At 37.8% G+C, this 17,258-nt stretch overlaps 1 protein-coding gene across 3 annotated transcripts in view; it reads right to left on the reverse strand.

Moving 5' to 3' along the window:
• Positions 1 to 2,114: 2,114 nt before the first annotated feature.
• Positions 2,115 to 17,258, reverse strand: part of MUC2 (mucin 2, oligomeric mucus/gel-forming) — a 134,860-nt gene continuing 119,716 nt past the window's right edge. For all 3 annotated transcript variants that reach the window (XM_072929783.1, XM_072929784.1, XM_072929782.1), the window contains 19 exons: positions 16,559 to 16,726; positions 14,650 to 15,488; positions 13,299 to 13,473; positions 12,471 to 12,718; positions 11,140 to 11,323; positions 10,813 to 11,017; positions 9,994 to 10,172; positions 9,291 to 9,360; positions 8,874 to 8,974; positions 8,683 to 8,714; positions 8,334 to 8,508; positions 7,604 to 7,708; positions 6,926 to 6,966; positions 6,183 to 6,305; positions 5,642 to 5,740; positions 4,863 to 4,991; positions 4,129 to 4,168; positions 3,720 to 3,849; positions 2,115 to 2,612 (listed from right to left, as the gene is read on the reverse strand). In XM_072929783.1, coding sequence (XP_072785884.1) covers positions 2,438 to 2,612; positions 3,720 to 3,849; positions 4,129 to 4,168; positions 4,863 to 4,991; positions 5,642 to 5,740; positions 6,183 to 6,305; positions 6,926 to 6,966; positions 7,604 to 7,708; positions 8,334 to 8,508; positions 8,683 to 8,714; positions 8,874 to 8,974; positions 9,291 to 9,360; positions 9,994 to 10,172; positions 10,813 to 11,017; positions 11,140 to 11,323; positions 12,471 to 12,718; positions 13,299 to 13,473; positions 14,650 to 15,488; positions 16,559 to 16,726 — 3,218 coding nt within the window. In that variant the 3' untranslated portion in view covers positions 2,115 to 2,437. The remainder of the gene's footprint in view (positions 2,613 to 3,719; positions 3,850 to 4,128; positions 4,169 to 4,862; positions 4,992 to 5,641; positions 5,741 to 6,182; positions 6,306 to 6,925; positions 6,967 to 7,603; positions 7,709 to 8,333; positions 8,509 to 8,682; positions 8,715 to 8,873; positions 8,975 to 9,290; positions 9,361 to 9,993; positions 10,173 to 10,812; positions 11,018 to 11,139; positions 11,324 to 12,470; positions 12,719 to 13,298; positions 13,474 to 14,649; positions 15,489 to 16,558; positions 16,727 to 17,258) is intronic.

Below are 17,258 nucleotides of genomic sequence, written 5' to 3' on the forward strand. Positions count from 1 at the left end.
GACCAACAGCTCTTGCTTGAGAAGCAAAATGCTTCCTGGGATTAGATAATACAGATCTCAATTTACTTCCAAGGGGGTTGTGGAGGGCAGCAAAAGTGCTGCTCACTGCCACTACTATTCTTTGTAGGGATACACAGTTAAAGTTTCTTTCCTTCCTTTCTCTCTCAAGTATTATCAGTGGATGTCTCCACTGGAGAAAGTTTAATCTCTTCAACTCTGTTATCCAGTTCCACTGGAAATGCAGGTGCAAACTGAACCACAAAGTTCTAAGGTGACTAAGACTGCAGAAGGGTGTGGAGGTTTGACTTGCGCACTGTGACCTGGAACTGCCAAGAACTTGTAAGTAAGAATTCTTTCACAGTGTGTGCTTGTGAACCTGCCTATGGGCAGCACTGACCCAGCACCAAAACTGAGAGGGCTGCCATAATCAGAGCACTGTGAAAAACAACACCTTGCATGTAAATTCCTGTCAGAATAATTGTCTTTCCAGTGCTTATTAAGAGCATACAAATGTCTGTGGGGAGAGATCAGCATTCATTCTTCTCAGAAATAAAACTCTCTACGTGATGAAATAAAAACTCCCTTTTAAGACAGCTTGCTTTTTTTGTTATGAAATGACTCTACATTCTCAGCCATAGACTGCCCTGCAGTGGTGAAGCTAAAATCTGCAGCCTTACTGACTTTTATCCAAGATCTTTAGAATTCCTCATTAAGAAGTAGTTTGCCCATCACTAGAAGGGACAGAAAGAGGCTGTGCAAACTACAGACCAAATGAAAAATAAATGAAACAAGGAAGATTGTATATTTCAATGTAAATACAGTGTGCAGCAAAATGCCACTACTGACTGGTAATATTTTATCTCTTTTTCATAGGAAACAAGGCAGATTTGATCACACCTTGTCTCCAGAAGTTATTTGCTGACTTCAGTCAAATTTAACTGCAAAAATTAAAATCTCAAAGACAGTTAAATACCAAAAGATTTTGAGAAAAGCAGTTTTTGTGAAAAGTTCAAGGAAATGTATGGATCTAGTGTCAGCACAGAAATTGTTGGAAAACAAAGAACCCATAGAGGAGAGTGACTTTGTATGTGCACTGGGAGAAAACTCTCAGTCACATCTTACAATCAATGTAGAGATAGAAATCCTTAGAAACTAATCCTTAGAAACTAAAGCAGAAACTGAGCTTCATTTAATCTGCATATTGCTCTGTAAACTGACAAAACTTCCTTCTTGTTAGATCAGCTACCTCTCCAACTCCAGAGAAATCTGCTTTCCAATCATAGATTTGTAATGCTGAAAAAAATATAGAGTTTAATTTTCTGAACATCCTTATCAGTCTTATAAAAGGGCAGAAATCTTATTTGCCTTTTAAGCTGCATTTGATAATAGCAAAAAATGGTGCCACCAATCCTTTAGGTAGCAAAGATGTCAGTATTGGGGTTGGCTATTGCAAATAATTAATGGAGACAAAATAAACCAAAAGATTTTTTTTTTTTCACTACAACAGGTGTGGTTTACCCTCATTGTACTCTAAGGTGATTCAAGAGAAATTAACATCTTCCAGTTACCTGTTTCAGCTCCCCTTACAATAAGATAAACAGGCACTCCTTTAGATTTGTCCTTTGTCAAGAGACAAATTAATATAAAAAATGGCTATTGTTTTCCATTTTCTGCAGAGGAAGCTTAGGATTACTAGCTTAGTGATGGGCATCTGTTTTGAAAATATTGGAATTTGGAGATCGTGCAAACACTGTGAGTGGTCTTCATATACTTTCTTAGTGAAAATACATAATTGCAATGAACTGAAACAGTTGTTACATACAGAGCTCTGCTAAAGTAAGTTCTGGTGCTGAACTAGAAGTTTCTCCAAGTCATCTGAATAATTTCATAATCATTATTCATCTTTGCCTTTGTTTTGGCAGAGACCATCATCTTCTCTCCCACCTTATAGACTGGGTCTTCTGAAGCACAATCTGATCAGCTTTTAAGGAGCCAGGAGTAGATAGCCCAAAAATTTAGGAAGCCACTTGACTTCCTATAACTTGAAAAAGAACTTTTCTTCTCTCCTCAAACTCAAACTCATCAAGATTGTATAAGAATAAGTACAAAAGCCATGCTTTTTGAGATGTGCTTTTAATAATGCAGAGAAAAATAAGAAGATTTGGAAATTAACAAAGAGGTTGTGCACTTGTAAGAATACAAATTTGTGCTCTTATTTTGTGCACAAATAAATAGGGCACAATTAATTAGAGAACAAACAGGATGCATTTACTGGGAAAAGTAAAGTACAAAAGTAGTCAAGGAAGCTAAGAATGGTTCACAGTCCTTTTAGTTAATGGTGTCAGGGTTTTTTTGCCTTCATTTTGATGTTAAGCTGATGGCTCTCTTGATCCGGTTCGGGGTGCTCGCCTTGTCATTTTCTTCATTGTTCTGCATCTCACTGGACTGTGGGCTGGCATTCAGTGTCTTGACAGCCGCAGCTGTCCACGTAGATGTACTTGTGTGACACTGAGTGCCCACCGGGGCATTTCAGAACCACGTGCTTCTCAGTGGTGCTTGTTTCTCTGCAGCAGGAGCAGCTGTGGTCCATAGAATTGGCCTCAGCAGAGTATCTGTCAACATGCAAAATGGCAGCGTTACTCAGTGCCAGAAGCCAACACACAGGAGAGGGTGAAATCAGGTACAGAACTCCTGTGAGAAGAGCCACACTTGTGGCTAATGGAAGTGCTAAGCTCATCTGACAGAGCAGTGATTATAAAATGCCTAAACCAATCAGGACAGTGCTAACATGAAGGGGAAACAGCAACTCTTTCTGTTCCCATCTCACTGCAAAGTATTTTTTGCAGTCTTGTGTTCATCAGCTTCCTAATCACCACTCGTAACCTGAAGAATCTGTCAATATCAGGCTACAAACTGTGACAAGATCCATCTTTTTCTTGTATTTGGTAGAAGCAACCACAGCAAGACCCTAAGATGATCAGGAATTTCAAAATACTAATAAACTCCCTGGCTTCTCAGAGTTCCATGTGATACTAAAGATCAGTTTTCATCCATGTAAAGTGCACTGTGGCAGACTCAGTGATAGGCAGTAAGCGACAGTTTCTTTGGAGAGTCAGAGTTGTCTTTCCAGTGTTTTAGTAGCTCACTACCAGGTGTCCTACTAACCACTTCCTTATAGCAAATTTTTAATATAGTCTCTCATTTCAGAGAAAAATGTACAGTCAAGTTACTCTACTAACACCACACCTAAAGCATTTGTTTTCTCATTTCTTCATTGTATAAAGATTGCGCATATTTGAATCTTCCTTTGAAAGATGTATGTGTATTTCATTTTAGGTGCTAACTATAGAGAAGCAGCTTTTCCACTTCCAGTTGTCAAGTCTGACTGCTCTCCAGGATCATTCTCATTACAGGAAATAATCCATGTTCTTTTGTGATGATTTCTAGCCTAGGTGGTCTGACACAAAGCCAGCTCTTAATGGATGAGTAGGCCTTATTAGAGCTGTCTGAATCACAAGACAATCTAATACACTTTTCTGCTTTGTATTATGACAAATCAGCTCGTCAGTCAGAGATTCCATGATTTTATGTCCATGATTCATGAAGCAGATAGTTCCAGGTCTTCTACCATTGTGTAGTCTACTATTTATTGTTCCTTTTATATAAACAAGCTCAGTGCCACCAGGACTTAAAGCTCATTGTCTGATGAGTTTACTTACAGCGAGAAGGTTCCACATGTTCCTTCACATTCAGTCATGTCAACTCTGTCCACAGAGCGGCAGCCATTGTAGACAATAAAGTCATTTCTGTGGCGCACAGAGCACGGTGTGCGACTATCCAGAGGAGCACCTGCAGGGAAAGAGCAGAAAATACTTTCAGTGAAATAGCTCCAGAAGTCCCTTGCACCTCAGCATTCCCTGGGCTTCACTAGTGCACTCAAAGAATTGCCTTAAGTGGTCTTTCTTCTTCAGCTTCAACTTCTCCAGAGAGATCAGGCAGTGAAGGCTTCGAATAACAAATATGAACATAGAACTATCTATTTAAATACAAATTTATCTGGGAAATGGGATGATTTAAGCAGACAATTCATTCTCTGTATTGTTGATTCAGATACACTGGCATACTTACAGGTTCTGCAACAACCGTTAGGTAAGAATGAAATAGTTCCCTAAAATAAAAAAGAAACAAAAAAAAAATTACATTATATTATTATTCTATATTACAAAGGCATTAAGGCCAAAAACTGAGGAGAGCAATTCTTCAGTGGCTGGAAATAACAAGTGAAAACTGGTTACTGTACTGTAACATTGATCCAAATAAGCAAAGATAACAGCCTCTTCCTGACTTGAAATTTATCAATTTACAAAGGATTGTGAAAATACAAACAATTCTTTGAAGGAAGTCTACAGTTAACATAATGAAATTTTTGCTCAGAAGCAATTCTAAAAAATGGTTTCTCAGAGTCCTCTGTATTTGAATAGAGACTATGCAGTGTTACTGGCAGCCTACTTATTGACTGAACAGCTTGTGTTTCTGTAACATTCAAGGAAACCTGGCTCTTATTGAGACAGAGCCCCAAACAAAGCAGTCAGCAAAGATTCAGTATCTTGGTGCTGACCAGTATTTTGGCTACTGAGAGGCAGCTATCTGTTATACCTGGGTGAATTCTCACCCAGGTATCTTCTTTTATATACTCTATAGGGCTGTGCAGGGATGCATCTGGAACTTCTGCACTTGGGACTGAGAAATTAGGATGAAAGGCCATCAGACCTAAATTTTACTTTTGTTGTTAGTTAGATGGCTGAAATAAAATGAAGTAATCTATGTATGGAGAAGAGGGTAAATTTTCCATTTTTACTTACAGGTTTGCAGCTATCCTCATTGAATGCTGGACAGGTAATCTCAGATGTCGAAGCGACAAGCTGGTCATGAATCTCTACACAGCTATAAATAGTGCAGTTGTTGTGAGGATCATTTTTAAAGTCTCCAGGCTGAAATTGAAATGCAAAATGTAATAAGGAAAGCTGAAGAGGTCTTAGATTTTTTTCTCGCCCTCTGATAACGTCTTTCATCTTGTTTCCTAGTCAGTTATTTTTAGGTTAACAGCCATTTGGGATACAGATCATGATGTGTATTGCAATATGCCATACATGGAGAGAATTTCAGTTTTATATGGTATTTTCCTTGAGAAAGAAAAATGTCTCTAAAGTACATGGCGTATTTTAACAAAATCATTCATGCCAATGGATTTTGCCTTCAAAAAGCTAGACTGTTTTATGTTACTTAAGAAAGACTCTAAACCTTCATCCTACTAGGGCAATAGAATTGTTTCATATGCGGGCTTTAATAGTGTTTTTCAGCATAGAGAAATCAAATGACATGGAAAAGCCCAAGCTTCCAGACACTGGAAGAAAACCCCTTCCAAGGGTATTGGATTTCTCATTCCAGGAAGGGCCTTACAGATAATTTTGTTTCATGAGACCTACCTTCAGGTCAAAAAGCTAGGTTTTGCTTTAGATGAGATTTTGATCTTTTGGTGCAAACTCACACTAAAGTCTTGTCTCTGGCAAGGAGATGTTCTCTTTCTGGAACTGGGAACTTTACAGATTTGGTGGAGAACAAAGACATAGAGCATACTTACACTCAAGATGAGTTCAGAATTTTCTACTGTGTGTATAATACACTTGGTCTGCACACATTTTCCACAGCATTCACCTTTCACTGGTTTAAGTTCATATCCCTAGAAATTAAAAGTAATTAAAAACAATAGCATTACAATTTTTGAGAAATAAATGAGAACATGTGAATCCATTAATTGATTACACTTTGAAGTGCACTCAAGATGTGTGCCTTTTTGTGTTCCAAACCAACAAGAGACAAGTAAGGGAAGCAGGTTATAAATGGAATAAAGCACTAGAATAAATATGCATAATAATTAAATATTATTCCACAAGGTGGTCTACAGAAATTTCCCAGCTAATTCTGTCACTGTGAACTGAATGCTGACAGTTGCACAGGCAATCCCAGGCAGTAGATTGCTCAAAGAATAGTTGATATCAATACTGGAGTTGGTCTCTGGGTTTCACCTCCCTCTTCTTTGCTTAATACCACTCATTGATCAAACTGGAGTTCACATATATGGGTATTTTGGGGTCTTTTGTTTCTTTAAGTTTGACACTTACTGGTTGACATTTTGTGTTGCAGGGGACATGTTCACAGGAGATGATATTCAGTTGAGTGCTGACATTAACATCATTTGTGCAGACACAATTCTGACACTTGTCAACAAAGACTGAGGAGTTGGGCTACACATTTTAAGGAAAAAAAATCACATATTAATGAGTTATTACATGTTTAAATAGGCATTTATTAATTTTTTAAGAATCTGTAAATGAAGCGTGGGAAAAGGAAAAAAATCATAAAGACAACTGGATAGCTATTTGGCTAGTCATTTAAGAAGACAACATTTTAAATACTGAATATAATTTGTGTCTTTATTGAAGTCCTGTATAACAATGACAAACCCTGTTATTAAAAGAAAAGGTACAATTACTAGACCCAAGAGAATTAAAAATCTAAATTTGGTTAGAATAATACTTATTTATATGTCTTTTAATTTTTGAAAATAATCTTAAAACTGCAATAATGTGCTGACAGTAAATGTGGACTGACTTTTTTAAATGTCAGCACACTTAACCCAAATTCCTGCATGATACTGACATACATGCAGCTCTTCAATTTCTTTCCTACATAGAAAACTTTTCAGAAAATATTTAGGCTTTGTGAAATTGATAAACTCCTGACAGAAATTTGAAAATTTCTAAAATATTTGTTGTACTGGATAAACCTTTTCATAGCACTTCTGATCAAGTATACTAACTGGTCTTTAAAGCATTTTTAGAAGACTGTTGAAACAGGAACTTACCAAGAACTCAGCACTCTCATGTACGCACACCCCCTTGGGAACTGTTAATAAGCAAAGAGTTAGATGTTTAGATAGGAAAAACGAATAAAAAATGTCCTCACCCCACACCAATCCAAATAATTTCTTTCACTATCAATCACAATTCATATGGTTATTGCCCAATTCTGGTAGCAGGACATGTATAAAGTATAAAAACTAATACTGCATGTGAAAGAAGATAAAAAGATTTGGCCCAAAATATGCAGTCCAGTTCATCAGCAAGAATGTCCACTTAGCAGATACAAGCACTTCCTTGTTTTAGTTACCAAGAGCTGTAAATCTATCTTCTACTGGGGATGCTTTTAGGGACTTTTTGCTAGATTAAGCTGAGACCATCGTCCCAGTTAATTCTGTAGCTCTTCCTACAAGTATTTACAGGCAGGAAATTGAACTTGGGTCACCTGAGCTATATCTGATTTCCTAGTTTCATAACAATAGCACTAATAACCAATTTTAATATTAGTGAATTTGCAGAATCTGTGTTTAACACCTCTTTCAACAGGCTATTGCATACAATCTTATTAAGTATAGTGCTAAATTATGTAATAAATAAAACTATAAGTCTAATCATTGTAATATATTTCCAAGGGACTTAAACTATTAAGTCTAATCATTGTAATATATTTCCAAGGGACTTACCACACTGGTATGCAGGACAGCACTGACCACTGGGAATATAAGAATGAACTTCAAATCCCAGTGAGCACTTGGGGGCTTTAGATGTGCACAAGCTTGTATTGCATTCTGAGGAAGAAAAAAAAAAAAAAAAAAGAATAAGCCGAAAGTACGAAAAGTATACTAAATCACAGCTACAAGAAAGAAACACCTATCAAAGCACTTAAGATGAACTTTCCATTGCTAGGGAACAGTCCAGATCCTCTTCAAAGAAACAAATTGCAGATAGGGAACATGTTTTTCCTCATAAATCCAGGCACTGGATATGGGGTACTGTTTTTGAATCTTTTTCCACTATGCAATTATGCTGTGTTTATAAAGTATCACCATTGTATGTGAAGAAGTAGGGAACAACTCCTACTCTCTCCATGATTTTAGGCAACTGCTGGAAAATGAAAATCCACAGAGAATTCCATAATCTCTCTGCATTTTGCTTAAATAAAATGTGGCCCTGAACACAAGAACTATAGTTTTAGTTATGTTGAATCCCATAACGGTAAATTCAGTTATACTGAATCATTGTAATATTAAATGTATTTTCCCTAGTACTGGGCAAGCTGATTTTAAAAAGCATGAGGAAAGATACTATTTTGTGGCTCCCTGCTGTAGATCTCTGGTACTAAGGTAGTTCAGTCTTTTTTCCTTTCTATTTCCAAGAGGTATAGAAAGACTAGAAACAAGAGTATAAACTCACTGCAAGTGAAAAGAGGGCAGCAGGAGTCCTTAGGATTGACTTCAGTGACCTCATAGAAGCCTTCTCCATCACAAGTGACCTTCTTTTGGTCACATACATGAGGCTCACATACAATACCATGTTCACCTTCCAGGCAAATACAGTCCTGACAGTCCACTGTAAACTTTTCCCCAAACTGCCATTGAAAAACAATAAAATGAGTGATTGTATAATAACCAATTAAAAGGAACAGAAGTAAAACCAGGAATACAAAGTACAGAGATGACAAAACAAGATTTTACGAGTGGAGCCCACTCTCCTCTCCCCACCCAAACTTCTACTTGAAATCCAAAAGCATATAGCATCATACCTCTCTTGGTATCTTATCCACTCCAACACAACCTGGAAAATACCAAAAAAAATTTCTATTACCAGTCATATAACAGAAGGCATCTCTACTGTACATTATATGAGCACTGCATACAATCAAATATTTGTTGTATAAATGGAAGGAAACAAAGAGGAAACAAACGTGCAGCCAAGTGAAGCAGTAAAACTCACCACAGGTTTTCACGCAGACATCCACACCAGAGTCATACAGCATGGTTCCATTAGGACAGAAACAGCCTTCTGCTTGTTTAGTTGATGTCTCATTCTGTCCTCTGTCAGATAAAATGTTCAGAGGAAGACCATTAATGTCATAGGCACATACAGGAGGATTATGCTAAATAACCGTTCACTGAAAACACAGTGGCAAATGATCTGCACATTAGTGATTGGGGTTTGCAGTGTCTGTGTTTGATATAGCCAAACAGCAGAAATAGTCCAGGCACCCAGATTTAGGGTCAACAGAATAGTGCTAATAAATTTGACAGTCAATTTAAGAAATGGGAGGAGGTTGATTTTGCTCATTCACCTGTGCATTAGATACAACTGAATAGTTGTACAGCTATAACTAACTGCGAAGGAATTTTTTACCTTGACTTGCAGGTCATCTGTTTAATAGGACCACATGCTCTGTATTCTTTACCTGAAGGACATTCGTAAGCTGGAATGGAAGAACAAAAAGGAGGAACAGCTCAGTAGCAACATCATGTAAAAGCCCCATGACCTTATGCCAAGAACTTAAATACTGTTCACTCATTTTTCTATGTATCTATGACAATCTTGGAAAAATTCCAGATAGACTTATGTGTCTAAATGGAATAATTTTGTGTAATTTAGCCATAGAGATATAATACTGCACTTTACACTAAGGTGATAAAGCCAGGAGTCTACATGTTGACTACAATTTTTTTGCATAATTTTAGTCTCTTGCACAAGTTCTCTAAGGGGAGTGTCAAACTTCCCTTTGTGCTCTTATTACAGATGAAAACTCATGTACATGTCACCAAATAGAGAGTAATCTGCTGATGCCTGCAAAGCATAGAACTGCCTGCATACAAAAAATGTACGTACTGATACAGATGTTTCTGGCACAGTTAATACATGGTTTTTTTTTTGCAGGCTGATTTATCATTTCCATTGTTAAAAATGTTACCTGCAAAATTACTAACGGAGAGCAGCTGACACAATTTATTGGTGCCTTCATTACTCTGAAAGCAGTATGACCTTACTGCTGTAACAGTTCCACATAATCTTCCTAATAATTCAAGATGAATTATTATGGCCAGATACTTACAGCATACACCACTGGTGTGTTTTCTCCAGTCAATGCATGCACCTTGGTCAGCACAGGTGGCAGCATAGATCTGCAGACTTGAGCATTCCAGGTCTAGGTTGGGAAGTACACAGCTATCAAAAACACATGCTGCATAGTACTTCTCAGGCTGGACAAATGCATGGCATGGCTTGAACACACTAGAAGCAGAAATATTTATCATTATTAGTTACTGAATAATTAATATATTTTTCAATGTTCTTAACATGTTATGATGTTGCAACAGTGGGCATGGGAGATTGAGGTGTGGATATGGACTATTGATGAGAGATTTGTGCTAAGAGCACTTATCCAAATAGTAATCTTCCAACATATCTTAAAATGTTCTTCCCTCACCTACAAAACACTTTGACACCAATATTTTGAGTCCGGGAGTTGTATATTATTGGGTGCAACCGTGTGCTATCTCTTTAAAGAGATTTTGGGTTGGTTTTTTTTTTTTTCAGTTCTGACACGGTGTTCTAAAAATTAAGATCTCTGTTTTCAGCTGGACTCTGTTTTCTGCTAAGTAAATGTGGGAAAAGGCAACAACATGAGACAGGGGAGGGCAGAGAGTGTAGAAGAATATGGGAACATCAGCAACAGTTAATGTGGCAGCCAGAGGGTTGAAAGAAACTGTCAGCAAAGAATAAAAACCAGAAAAAGAGTAATTAGTAGAAGCAAATCATAATGATACAAGAAATAGAGAAATAGTTAGAAACACTTTCCACTGGTACATTAATCCTAAAATCCCCATTTAAATCAAAGACCAAAGGCTTGTAAAACCAAGAGGATTGTTACCTTCCCAAAAGTAGCTCACAGATGGAAGATTCTTTGCAAGGCTGTGCTGGTGTTGTGCTAGGTGAACCTGGAGGAACTAGGCCTGGAGAGCACTGTGGTTTAGAAGGATCAACAACTTGCCAATGATCTGCCATGGTTTCACAGTTTTCTGCAATGTTTCCATTTGGCAGCATGCAGTCATCTGCCGTGTTGTTATTGCAAGTACCTAAGGGTGGTACGGGGAGAAAGAATTCACTCACAGATTTGTTCGGAAATACCATTTATCTTTGCAGCAGGGCTGTCACAGTGGTTTTCTGAGAGTGCAAAAATTGGAAGAGTAAGCCTTACCACACTGTCCCTGGGTATTGTTGCCAAACAGGCTGTAGGGCATTCTGATAGAAAAGGACAAGCCATTGTAGGTCACGTTCATTTTCAGCTCAGGAATTTCCACAACACGATTTATGCCTGACTCATAGACGCTCACACCAAACTTCTTATAAGGCAAAGCCACAAGCTGGTTGTTTACTGTCACCTAATAAATAAAGGAAAACAGAAAAGAGGAATAAATTTAGTTTGACTTTTCAAAACAATCGACTGTTCATTTGTCTTGCAGAGAGAATGTAAAGGTAAATAATATCCTTTGAATTTATAACAATGTTCCTGTGTTTCCTTTGTTACTGGAAAGTCAAACTTTTCTTCTCTGAGCCACAAAAAGCCCGTTAACCTCTGACAAATGAAGTTATTCAAGGTTTAAACCAGATAAATCCTAACATTCAACAGACTTATTAGAGTGACTATGGCACCAAGGACTCCTTATGAAAGTGGAATATAAAATTCTCCTAAATTCATATGGTATAAAGTTTTAGGTTTCATGGCATAAAGGGAACATGCTTATAGGAAAATTAAATAATGGAAATACAACTAAAACTGTATTATTTATTTAAATACAGTAGCCATGATACACCTGTGAAACTAATACTACTTTCACTCAGCAATCAGAGATTTCTTTGCTTTAGAGAAAAAAAAGAGGCCCAAATGTTGTAAATTTTCAGCAATATGATGCAACCCAACTTGTAATATTCTCACATAGTAATGTACAAAAATAAACCAAACAAACAGTAAAAAGTTACAAAAAGTCCCAAACATTTCTGACTAATTTTGAAGCCCAAAAGCCGTGACATCACATTTATCAATGGAATAAAAATATAAGTGCCCTACTCTGAAAAATTAAAAAGATTACACAAGTCAAACCTACAAATGGTACTTTTAAAAAATGCTTCAGGCCATCACTTTATTGTTATGTTGTTTTCCTTTGTTACATTATTGTTAATGTAAGTTAATTTATAATTATTTTATTATAAATATATATATATATATATAAATTTATATATATAAATATATAAATATTTTATATCCTTAACTCTTAGCAATTTTTCCACACTGGTGTATTTAGGAGAGATCTGCAAAGACTTGAAATTAAAAATACAAGAAGCTGTTGAATTTTTTCTCCCCCACATTCAGAGTAAAGAAATGCTTTGAAGCAGTCTAATTTTATAATCTAAACTGTTACTGAATCTAAAACACAGATTAATTTTTTCCCAAACCTTGTCAACATAATTATCCTGTTGATGCAGTATTAATATCTGAATCAAATAATCAATGGTAACATTCTTTAGTACCTCTACTTGTAGAGTATTTGGTTGTACTGTTGTTAGTCTCACTTCCTGAGTCTCATGTCTCACAATGAGCGTTCGAGGACATGACACTGGATCCCGTGTATCACAATGGTAGTTATCAATGTAGACACCAAAGTTGTCAACTTTCTTATTGATCTCTTCCACAAGGACATATGTACAATTCCCCTGATAGCTGTAGTACAGTCCATCAAAAGTCATGTAATGTGGATCTCCCCAGCCAGTGCAGTAACCTAAAAAAACAGTTAAGTTAGGTCCTTATGGCAACATACAAAATCATATCAGACTACAAGCAAAATCTGTAGATGTGGGAAATATCACAGTGTACTTTAGGCATTTTAATTTTAATAAAGTGCATATGTCAATTCATGAACTCATTAGCTAGAAGTTATCAATAACAACCAGGCAATTTAAATGCACAGTTCATCTGACATTAATGACAGACAACTGAGAATAGGATTAACTGTACCATAGATATATCTTTACCAATAGTCTGAACAAGTAAAATATATATATATATATATATATATATATATATATATATATGCTTCTAGCCTATAAATATCTGTATCTGGACATTGAAATCCTTCTTTGGGAGATCAATTTACTCTACTAATGCAACAGTTATGCAGAGATAATGGGAACTTAAGCCAATCGCTCAATTAGCTAAAAAGATCCAACACAGCATTTTAACCAACACTGGAAGACTGAGTCACAGCCTCGCACAATACTTGTTCCCTAATAAATATTATGGGTCTTGACGATAATATTGTTTCCTCAGGAGATTAAATATTCAATAAAATATATACTTACAATCACACTCCCAGTGCCAACAGCATCCATCCTCATCCATGACTGGCACAGGAGACAGTCCATTGGCACAAGTGGGTTTCGGGGGTGGATTGCAGATTATTGGAATCACATGGAAAATGTTGTCTTCTATACATATAATCTTAGTGCAGTTACAGAGTATCCATGAGTCACCTTCCTGTGTTTGAAGAGAGGGGGAGGGGGGAGACAGAAACAAACCTTTAGGAAGCAGTGAGATTGACAATAGTTATGCCTGAATATCTTATGCAGGTTTCTAAAAAGCCATATGTTTATTGACAAGTTTTTCCCCATCAGAAATCTGAAAATAGGATGGAAGTGCATCAGTCAGCACTATCTAGGTCTGCAATATGAGCTAGAACAACTGAGAGCTGCTAAGTGAAAAGCATTACTCACAAGTCAAGCCAGTAAACCGAAATGAGAATCACCTTTTCTAATTTCAGCTATCTAGAAGTGAGATGTCTCAACTAATCTCATCACATTAACACCCTCTCTAAAGAACAGTGAAAGACACTGATCAGTATGAATGGCCAATTCCCTTCCACAAATGTCTAGAACATATTAATATCTAAAGCTACAGTGAACACCAACTGTTCAGGGAAAGATGTCCAAGGTGATTATGTTCATGCATCGTGATTGCATGAATTTTCTTCTATCTTCTACCAGTTTTGCAGACATGTATAATTTTAATTCCTGCAGATCTACCATGCAAGTTGGTAGACATCTAAATTATGATGAGGCTTTAGAAATGTACAAGACACAAACTTGTCTGTGTCAAAGGTGGAGGGTTCAAAAAAAAAAAAAAAAAAAAAAAAGAACTCTGAGTCAAATAATTTCACAAGCATTTGAATGCAGTGATCTGTTTCACAGTCCTGAAACCAATCTGTGAACCATTCTTCTGAAACCAATCTGTGAACAAGTATGACTCATTCCAAATTCAGCCCTGTGGATTTTTATTAGGCTGCAATGTAAGTACACAAACAACTTTTACACACTCTATAGACTTATTCAAAAGCAGAAATAGAAAAGATAGCTTAGGAGCATTTAGCTCTTGGTTTCCTCCTCATCAGAGCTATCCTACAACAAACACTGAACTGACATCTATCTCCTTGCAGAAAGCTTTTAAAAAATTATCCTTGAAGAACTAGTTGCAGTATGTAAGCTATCAATCCAAATATCATTGGAAGTCCTGCTGAGGCCCAAGAAAACTAAGGAGATAACACAGACTGATACTTTCTTTCCAGTCCAGATTAATGCCTAGTCTTTATGTTTCTAACTTTGAAGTTATGTGTCTAGTCTTCATCCAAAGCAGAATGAAAGTATGAAATCCACTCACCTCATGAGTTACATTAGGGAAAATAGTACAAGTTTTTTTAGCAGTGGTTGGTGTTAGAGCTGTAGTTGAACTAGAGGCATTAACTGGAAGAGTTGTACTGTGTGTAGAGCTGCCTGTAGTGGTGACTGCAGTTGATGTTGCAGTAGGCCCAGATGTAGTAGTTGAGACAGGAACGGTTTTGAAGGTGGTGGACATGGTGGTTGTTGCGTTGATTGTGATAAAACTACTAAAAGTGGTTCCTGAAGTGGTGGTAAAGCTTTGTGTTGGAGTTGTACCAGAGGTGGTGGTTGACACGGGGCTGGTTGATGTAGGTGACGTTGTTGGAGTAGTAACAGTTGCAGAGGTTGTCGTTGGGGTACTTCTTTCTGTTCCTACTGTGGTGGTAGATGGAGTGGACACTGAGGGTGTGGGACCTGAAGTGGTTGTCTTGGTGGTTGACTCTGTTCCAGTGAATGGGGTTGTTGACACTGGTTGTGTTACTGTAGGGCTGCTTGGTCCGGAGGTTGAGGTGGTGCCAGGGGTGGAAGTTGTAGGGAATCCTATTGGAGGGCTTGTGGTCCTTGTGGTAGTGGTCTCATGGATAGGTGTTTCTGTTACTGGCGTGGTGCTGCTGGATCTTGAGGGTGTAGGGCTGGAAGTGGTGGTCATGGTGGTTGATAATGCTTCAGTGACTTCAGAGGTGGTAGTTGTCACTGGGCTTGTTGACACTGGTGATGTTGACTGTTGGCTAGTGGTGCTTGCAGTAGACACTGTACTTATTTCAGTCATTCTTGTTGTCAGCAGTGGGGCAGTTGAAGGAGTAACTGGAGTGCTTGGTGTCGTCTCTGGTTCAGATGTCTCTTTAAGACAGGAAGAAAACAGAGTATTTTAAGTAGGGAAATTGCATTTTCTTCCTAATGTCATCTCATTTTCCACTAAGCATATGTGCTTCAACAAGCCTATGCATAGGGTCTTTAGACAGAAATTAAGCAGAAATTGTTTTATTAATGGTTTTGCATCACTGAGGGATTATTAACAAAATATCCTACCTCTTGCATAGGAGACATTGATATTAACACTTTATCAACAATCAGTGTCAGAGGGAACATCTGCAGTATTTAAACTTTATATTGCATGGAAGAGCCCAGCAGTTTAAGATTCCAGGGGAATCCACTGAGTAGATCAATAAGCTCTAGTTAACACTGTATTGCTGTCATACTATATCCTATGGAAAGACCATTATTCCCTGTGCTGCTTCATGTGGCACATTCATACCACCATTGATTATGCTCAGAATCATTTGATTCTACAGAAACTGAGCCATTGCTGGAGCATTCTAATGTGTTCCATCCATTTCTAATGCCCAGGCCTTTAAGACTATGCACACACAAGCTATTTTGGGATGCTACAAACCCAAAATACACTTTTCTGCTTTTTCACATAGCCAGTTTTCATTATTGTTGCTACTGGAGACTCCTTTGAAATAGTTTTTTTATTAAGATGTTAAAAAGTGTTCATGATTCTCACAGGCCAGCCTCTGAGTCATCTATTTGTACTTTTATAGCATGATATAAGTGACACATGGTGGAGAGAGAAGTACTGTGTACACAATAAGAGTGCAGTAATAATGTTAGAGGAATTAAGATACACTGGTTCTGCCCAGGCAGGCCACAAGAACAGTCCTTCAATGAAAACTAATTTACATTTGGGTGAGAGCAGGCAAACTCCTTCATGTACTTCATGCCCTTCAAAAGAAGCAGATGAACTGGGACAGCAGGAGATACAACATTGCTGCTGAAAGGTTATCTGGGAGGTTTTTGAAATATAATTGACTACAGCAATGCAGAGTATAGAAATTAAAACACATGTTAAGCTGCCAATAAACCCGGTTTTCTAAAATCAGCAAAGAACATAAAACCCAGAGAATTACTTATTGGTTCAATGGGTGGAGTCGTCGGGGTTCTGATGTTAATTGGAACACTGGTGGTAGTTGGAACAGTGGTGGTTGTGCTTGGAGGGCTGGTGGTGGAGGTGGTAGTCTCCGGCAGTGAGGTAGTGGTTGTCGAATTTGGTGTGCCCAGGGTGGATGGAGATGTGCCTGTTGGAAACAGCAGGGACAGAGAAAACAGAAAAAGGCACAAAGGCATCAGTGGGACTCAATGTAAACTCAACAGAAGCTACACATGAGGCAGCTGACACAGATCTAGAAGGGTCAGACCAGCCTAGCACCAGACCTTCCTTTCTGGCCCCAAAAAGCACAATATTGGAAATCCATGCACACACGGAGTCATGTCCCTTCCTGCTGAGCAAAAAGATGTTGCTGGAAGGTTCTTCCCATCAAAACAGAGAGACCTACCAATAGGTAAGAGATGAGGAGCAATGCTTTTGATCTTGCTGAGGCTTTCTATCTCCATGTCATTATCTAGAACACCACACTAAATCCTCAGGTAAGAGCTGAGATGGGAAGCTGTGATCCGGGAAGGAAGCAGACACAGCAGTGTGTTCCTGCCTGATTGGCATGTAGTTTCCCAATATCACCCTGATATGTGGCTTCTCAGAGTACTAGTGGATCTGATCATCCAAGACCACAGTTCACAGAAAGTCACAGTCTGCAGAATGAAATTGTTCCC

Source organism: Taeniopygia guttata, chromosome 5 (assembly GCF_048771995.1).
Source record: "Taeniopygia guttata chromosome 5, bTaeGut7.mat, whole genome shotgun sequence".
Taxonomy (NCBI): domain Eukaryota; kingdom Metazoa; phylum Chordata; class Aves; order Passeriformes; family Estrildidae; genus Taeniopygia; species Taeniopygia guttata.